General features: G+C 37.3%; 1 protein-coding gene across 2 annotated transcripts; it reads left to right on the top strand.

Moving 5' to 3' along the window:
- Positions 1-3,247: 3,247 nt before the first annotated feature.
- Positions 3,248-7,457, top strand: LOC116017637. 2 transcript variants are annotated; one of them, XM_031258258.1, is made up of 3 exons: positions 3,248-3,261; positions 6,308-7,105; positions 7,216-7,457. In XM_031258258.1, exons 1-3 carry the CDS (start codon positions 3,252-3,254, stop codon positions 7,248-7,250), a joined length of 843 nt encoding a protein of 280 aa, XP_031114118.1. In that variant the 5' UTR covers positions 3,248-3,251; the 3' UTR covers positions 7,251-7,457. The 2 variants fall into 2 exon arrangements, with proteins under 2 accessions (XP_031114118.1, XP_031114117.1); XM_031258257.1 differs by lacking the exon at positions 3,248-3,261 and having other exon boundaries at positions 6,066-7,105.
- The last annotated feature ends 769 nt before the right edge of the window (positions 7,458-8,226 follow it).

The following is an 8,226-nucleotide window of genomic DNA, read 5'->3' as shown; positions in this document are numbered from 1 at the left end:
GTGTGGACTACATTAAAATCAACCCATACAGACTACAAGACAATAATTCTTCTTCTTTTGGCGCCAAGTTGATTCCCTGAAACTAACCCATACTCTGCCAATAATATGGACATGGGATTTTCCATTGCTGCCCTTCTTGTTAGACGAAATAGCAAGCTGAGTTACGGATATTTACCCTTGGACCTTTTTTAAATAATAATAATATTGGTTTCGTATATAAAGAAAAATACGTAACTAATAAAGATTATTATAAAAATCATGTTTATTGCGCACTTTGAACTAACATTTATTTAATAATTAATCAATAAATAGCATGCTTATGTATTACAATTTACAAATTGTATTAGTCATTTAATTTTCTTTTTGAAAGTCAAAAACTTAAAAGTTATATTAAGCAACCGATAACAACAGAAGAATAAAGTTCAGGAGAGAGTTGCCCCATGAACGAGAGCTAGATTTGGAGCCAGTTGCTATAGCTAAGGCATGAACATTTCTCGTTTATTGATCTCTTGACATGACTATAGACTAAGGAATCAACATAAGACATTAAGGGTGTGTTTGGTTGGTGGGTTTAGGTATAAGGAATGGGTATGAAAGTGATTGCTTGTGTTTGGTTGATAGGTTTTGTGAATGCTACTATGGGTTTGGAATACCCCATTAATGAGAAAACTCATACCCTTATTAAATAAGGGTTTCATCCCTCTTCCTCCTTTCTTCCCCAACAATTAATAACCATTCCCATTCCACCCAACTACCAAACATACTAAATACTTTCACCAAAACCCATTACCATTACCAAGTTTTTGATACCCATTCCGATTCTGATTCCCATGTGCGAACCAAACGCACCCTAAGTAAAGTATTGATTAAAAATACAACCAAATAAGAGCGAATGCGCTGAATTTTAACCAAGCCATTGATTACTCCTATGCAATTTGACACCAACCGAGCTCTAGTGATCCCGTGTTCTTTTAACCACAAAAGGGCTTCACGGCATGCTAGAGTTTCAGCCATGAAAGGGTCTTGAGGGTAGTGCAGAAAGCCATTCACAATAGTGACGAACTCCCCCTGGTATGTGAACAGGACGTCATCGTACGCTGCTTTGTCCTCTTGAAGGAAGAGAGCAACATTAATTTTGCATACAAAATGGGTAGGCTTCCACAATCGTGACTTCTTCCCTAATGTTTTGGTTCTGCGCATTTCCTTCGATGGAAACTGACCAACTCATAATATGAGTTTTTGCTATCCTCCACGTCGTGTGATAACAATTATTTTGACTATATTTTACACCATAATTATTTGATTCTGTGCATATTATGGTGTGTTAAGTTGGGAAATTGGATTAATTAATGTGTTTTCACTTATAGTTTCATCCAATTGCATAATGAAGGGAAAATGAAGCATTTAGGAGCAAATTTGATCAATTAAGGAGTAGAGGAGTGCTTAGAAAGGGAGCAAAAGGTCATCCTAAAGCAACTCGAGAAGAAATTTCACGGAATGCAGTGAAATAGGGTTATGTCATGTTTCTAGTACGATCACGGGCATCATCACGTCCGTGAGAGAGGCTTTTGCCGGTCATGCGCATTGGCATTGGCATACCCATGATGTTATCATCTCCATTGATGTGGCACCTCTAGCCACCTTACAACCATGCATTCCCTATCTCGACTTGGAGTAGTAAGGAAAGATCTTCAGCACAAATGATAAAGAAGTCAGGGGAGAGGGGTTCCCCTTGCCTCAGCCCACGAGAAGGGACAATCTGCCCAACCAAGAAGCTATTAATGAGAATGTTATAACGAACCATGAAAATACAGAGTATGATCAAGTTAAGCCAATCCGAAGCAAACACTAAGGCTAAAAACATTGCTTTAAGAAAGCCCCACTCCATCCCTTCATAAGTTTTTGCCATATCAAGTTTCAGAGAAACCCAACCTGTGTGCCCATGTGTTTTCCATCTTAAGAAGTGGTCCGCCTCCGCCGCCAAAATAACATTGTTTGTGATTAGATGCCTATGGATAAAAACACTCTTTGGTTCTATTCACAAGAAGCTTCGTAGCCACCTTAGAAACCATGTTACATAGAGTAACGGGGAGGTGATTCATCGCAGATTAAGGGATCTACTTCTTGGGACGAGGACAATAGTAGCCACATTTAGCTTGGGGGGAAACTACCGATCAATAAGACACTTCAAGATAATAGTTGTAATGTCTTCCTCAACTTCTTCGTAGAAAGATTGGAAGAAGCTCGGGTTTATCCCGTCCATACTAGGAAACTTGTTAGGTTGCATAAAGAAGAAGACCACTTGCACTTCATCAAGCATAAAGGGTGCTAACAGCGTCCCGTTTTGCTCCTGGGTGACATGAGAGGTGACACCTTGTATAGGAAATTCGCCTTAGCTAGAATTAGTGTGGAAGATATCATCAAAATAGGGGAGGATGGTCAGTCTCAATGCTTCCCCCTCAATCCACCACCCTGATCAATCTATCAACTTTAAACTCTTGTTCTTCCAATGTTTGGCTAAAGCGAAGTTGTGGAAAAAGTGAATGTGCGCGTTTCCTTCCTTCAGCCAATGATTTTTGGCCTGCTATTTCTAGTATATTTCTTCCTGCTCAAACAACCCACTGAGTTCATCATGCATTTGCCTAAATAACATTGAGTTTAATTTCCTCATCCTGCTTATACTTCAAACCAGTAAGAACCCTCTTCAACCCTTGAATTTTCCTACCAAATTTACAAGTTCTCTCCCCACCTAGGCCATTAACTAATCTCCACATTGAGGTAGACAACACTAAAGGCCTTAGCTAATAGAAGAGTTCCAAGATCCAATAATTACCTCTTTACATCCCTCTTCCTTCAGCCAGGAATTTTTTAAGCAGAACCTATGTTTAAAAACACCGAACTTGGGATCCATTAGGTTGAGATGTAAGAACAAATAATAAAAGGTCAAAAGTATGAGTCCACTAAACTCCACTATGACCTTAAATCAGGGATACACTAACACCTAAATTAGGGATCCACTAATTTATGTTTTGTTCTTATTCAGAAAGTGGTGCAAATAATTAAGAATAGGAAAATTTTCATGATTAGTGCATTGATGGAATGCAACTATATAAAGGCCATCAAAATCCCCCTCACTGCTTGACATACAGTCTTGTACACCATCTGAGAGAGTTGAGTCAAGTGAGAGAAAAATAATTAGAAAACTCAAGCAACAGCAGTAAGCAGATCAGGCAATCATCAAACAAATAACTATGGCTGGAGGTTAGATCCTATATTTCATATACTTCAGTTCAGTTTTAATTCTTACAGTTGGTATCAGAGCAAAATATAATCTCTGCCTAGTTGTAATTGATTTACTTGGGTTTGTATGCAATATGAATTTAAGTATTCTGTTTTGAATGCATACATAATTTGTGCCTGCTATTTTACAGTATGTTTTTGTACATATATATTTGGTTTGAATATGTGTATATATATGAAATTGTTACATTAATATCTGGAAAATATTACAAATATTCTTTCGAAATATTTTCGAAAATAAACATACCTACTGCTGGAATATGCTATAAATTATTTTTAAAATATAAACGAACAAATTTTGAAATAAATTTATAAATAAACCTACTGCCTTATGGAGAAAATACCGAATTTATTCGCGGACTGGAGCCTCCGGTTCATCATTCTCCGATGACCGATGGAGAAGACGGTGGCGTGAAAGGTGACTGGCGATGGTCGGCGAGTGGTCGCGAACGGTGGTGGTGGCCGGCGACCCCTCTCTCTCTTTCCCTCTTCGCGTCTCTATCTCTCTCAGTATTTCTCTGGCTGCGCAGATGTAGTATAGGGCAACTAGGTTTGGATGGTTTGAACATAATATATGTTAAATGGATGGGCTATGTTTGGCCCATTTCGGTCAGGCTTCTTTTAAAATTATTTGGGCTTATTTGAGTTATTTGGACTGAATTCAAATTCAAGGCCTATTTAATTTTAAAGCTTTTGGGCCTATTTATTATTGAACTAGTGGAAGAAGAATGATAAGGGAAATTGTATTAGTTTGGGTTTGGCCCAATTCGGCCAAACCCAAACTAATACAATTTCCCTTATCATTCTTCTTCCACTAGTTCAATAATAAATAGGCCCAAAAGCTTTAAAATTAAATAGGCCTTGAATTTGAATTCAGTCCAAATAACTCAAATAAGCCCAAATAATTTTAAAAGAAGCCTGACCGAAATGGGCCAAACATAGCCCATCCATTTAACATATATTATGTTCAAACCATCCAAACCTAGTTGCCCTATACTACATCTGCGCAGCCAGAGAAAATACCGAATTTATTCGCGGACTGGAGCCTCCGGTTCATCATTCTCCGATGACCGATGGAGAAGACGGTGGCGTGAAAGGTGACTGGCGATGGACCGATGGAGAAGACGGTGGCGTGAAAGGTGACTGGCGATGGTCGGCGAGTGGTCGCGAACGGTGGTGGTGGCCGGCGACCCCTCTCTCTCTTTCCCTCTTCGCGTCTCTATGGCCGGCGACCCCTCTCTCTCTTTCCCTCTTCGCGTCTCTATGTTTGGCCCATTTCGGTCAGGCTTCTTTTAAAATTATTTGGGCTTATTTGAGTTATTTGGACTGAATTCAAATTCAAGGCCTATTTAATTTTAGTTATTTGGACTGAATTCAAATTCAAGGCCTATTTAATTTTAAAGCTTTTGGGCCTATTTATTATTGAACTAGTGGAAGAAGAATGATAAGGGAAATTGTATTAGTTTGGGTTTGGCCAAGAAGAATGATAAGGGAAATTGTATTAGTTTGGGTTTGGCCCAATTCGGCCAAAAGGGAAATTGTATTAGTTTGGGTTTGGCCCAATTCGGCCAAGCCCATTATACTTATAAAAAAAAAAAGGCCCAATTCGGCCAAGCCCATTATACTTATAAAAAAAAAAAAGCCCAATTCGGCCAAGCCCATTATACTTATAAAAAAAAAAAATTATAATTGGGCCCATTTAGATTGTTTAAGTCATTTGGACATGCTTTAACTTTTGGGCTCACTATAATTATATATGGGTTTGCTTTAGTGTTTTTCCTACATCATATTTGGGCTTCTTCTATATTTAATTGTTCAATTTAATTCCTCATTGATTTACTATTAATTATATTCAATTTTGAACAAATATTAAGTTTACATTTGTGATTTGAATTTTAATTTAATATTGAGGATTATATTAAATTGCCTTAAGTATTGCAATTTGATTATGAAGTATGAGTTAATAATATGCATAATTTGAGCATGCTATGTATCTTTATTTGCAATAATTGTTTGACTGTTATAATTATTCCTTTAGAAAAGCATGTTCTTTAAGGATGAATTTAGAGCCTTCTAGGTCTGAATTAAATGTTTATTATGCATGATATAGTGCCTTTTAGGTGAATTTAGAGCCTTTAAGGATATATTAAGCATATTATTACTCTTCAGTTGTGTCTATTTAAGGGCACATTAAAGAATCACAAAGATAGTTCACCCTATTAAAAGCCTTATCCATAGGTGAACTCATAATCTTATAGAACTCTCAAACAATTTTACTTCAAACATGAGAACACATGAATTAGGGAAGTTTCTTGGGGAGGAATACTAGTTCTATGGCCCTGGCTTAAAACGCCTTGCTGGCTGAAACTGCCGTAGTGCCTTCAGCCATATTGCTACTAGTCCCCTTGCGACGCTACTCTGTCTAAGGAGTTGGTTTTTAAAGGAGCCTTAGCACCTACCAACTTTCCTGGGAGTATACCTAAGGATTGTCTATCATGATTTGGTTCAATTTGTTTGTTAGGATTTTCTTGCCAATGTGATAATATTTAATTTTGGTCGATTAAAGAGTAGCCACAGCATCTTCAATTTACCAAAATTACATCTTAAGTTTTACTCACATAAAGTTTAGGCAAGAATATTGTGGTTAACTGTGCGTAATATGATAAAATTTCGCCCACAGGCAATTTTGTTGTATTTGTAGTGTTAATTAGGATGAAATACGAAACTATGATCATAATTTGCCCACAGGGATTATGTATCGGCATATAGTTTGGTAGTTTTGTCATTAAGGGTGGTAAATCAAATAAAAATCGTACTCATTCTATTTCCACCATTCAGTCTTGATAGATTCATTGTGCGTAAAAATTTAGCCCACAGGCAATTTTTATGGCATACGAGTCTATCTTTTGCATAACTTACATTGGTAACAATATGCACTTTATTCTCTCTCTCTATATATTTTTGCCTCGAAAAATTATAACCAAGCATTCATTGTTACTCTTTACAGCAACTCTACCCGTCACTCAAACCATAACTATTGATGTTCCTTTGCTTAACGACGATAATCACAAAGAGTGGAAAGATGCTATTCTCCTACATTTGGGATTATTAGAGTTAGATTACGCTGTTCTGAATGAGGAACCCTCCGAGGTTACTACAGAAAGCACTGACGAAGCCAAGCAGCTTCGTGCACGATGGGAGAGATCCAATCGGTTATGTGTGCACCTCATTAAGTCAAAAATTTCGAGAGAAATTCGTGGTTCCATTGAGGAAATTCAGAAAACCAAGCCTCTGCTCAAGGCCATTGATGATCAATTTGTTGACTCAAAGAAATCATCGGCAAGTACTCTAATAATGCGATTTATCAATCTTCGTCTTACCACTGTTAAGGGCACGCGTAAACACATCATGCAAGTAAGGGATATTGCAGCTCAACTAAAGAAGCTGGAAATCATTTTACCAGATACTTTTGTGGTGCATTTTGCACTTAATACCCTTCCTCAAGAATATAGCCCCTTTAAGATTTCTTACAACACACATAAAGTAGATTGGTCTATCAATGAGTTGATAACCATGTGTGCACAAGAAGAACAAAGGCTTATGACTGAGATTGGGGAAAACGCTCTAATGGCCACAACAAAGTATAAAAGAAAATCTGGAAAGTCCAAGGGATCCACCGTAGCAACTAAGGGCAAACTGCCCCCAAAAGCTGACATTAAGAAGATACAGAAGTGTTTCTTTTGTAGAAAGAAGGGACACATGAAGAAGGACTGTATCAAATTCAAGAAGTGGATGTCCCAAAAAGGTAATGTTTCCTATTCTTTTGTATGTTTTGAATCCAATATGTTAGAAGTTAATACTAATTCTTGGTGGATTGACTCTGGTTCAACAATCCACATTGCAAACTCCTTGCAGGCTATGACAAATCTGAGACAGCCAACGGGAACTGAGTGTAGCATCTTCTCTGGAAACAAGATTGCATCACCTGTAGAAGCTGTCGGAGTTTGTACTTTAGTTTTGAATAATGGTTTTGTTTTGACGCTAAATAAGACATTCTATGTTCCTAGTTTCTCTAGGAACTTAATTTCAGTTTCTAGACTTGTACCCTTTGGATTTAAATTTGAATTTAATGCCAAGTATTTCAAGTTATTTCATAATTCTACTTGTATTGGCACTGGTACATTATCTGATGGTCTTTATCGTCTTAACTTAAAGAATGTTTCAATTTATAATTCTTTACATGTTCAAAACGGCACTAAACGATGCAGTATTAACGAAAACTCCTCAATGTTATGGCATCGGAGATTAGGTCATATCTCCCTTGAGCGTATTAAAAGATTAGTAAAGGATGGAGTACTTTCTACTCTAGACTATACTGATTTTGAGACTTGCATTAACTGCATTAAGGGTAAGCAGACAAACAAGTCAAAGAAAGGTGCCAATAGAAGTTCAACATTATTGGAAATTATTCACACTGACATATGTTGTCCAGATATGGATATGCATGGTCAGAAATATTTTATCACCTTCATTGATGACTTTTCAAGATTTACCTATGTGTATTTACTTCATAATAAGCATGAAGCATTGGATGCCTTTAAATTATTTAAAGCTGAAGTTGAAAACCAATGCAAGAAGCAAATACAAATAGTTAGATCAGATAGAGGTGGTGAATATTATGGTAGATACACTGAAAATGGACAAGCACTAGGACCGTTTGCCAAATTTCTTCAAGAGCATGGGATTATTGCCCAATACACCATGCCTGGATCTCCGGATCAAAACGGTGTTGCTGAAAGAAGAAATCGGACTCTTTTGGATATGGTGCGGAGTATGCTGATAAACTCCACACTTCCAAAAACGCTGTGGACTGAAGCACTTAAGACGGCAACGTATATATTAAACCGTGTTCCTACCAAGGCTGTC

Source organism: Ipomoea triloba, chromosome 4, assembly GCF_003576645.1.
Source record: "Ipomoea triloba cultivar NCNSP0323 chromosome 4, ASM357664v1".
Lineage (NCBI taxonomy): Eukaryota > Viridiplantae > Streptophyta > Magnoliopsida > Solanales > Convolvulaceae > Ipomoea > Ipomoea triloba.
This window is presented reverse-complemented; position numbering and strand designations above follow the sequence as displayed.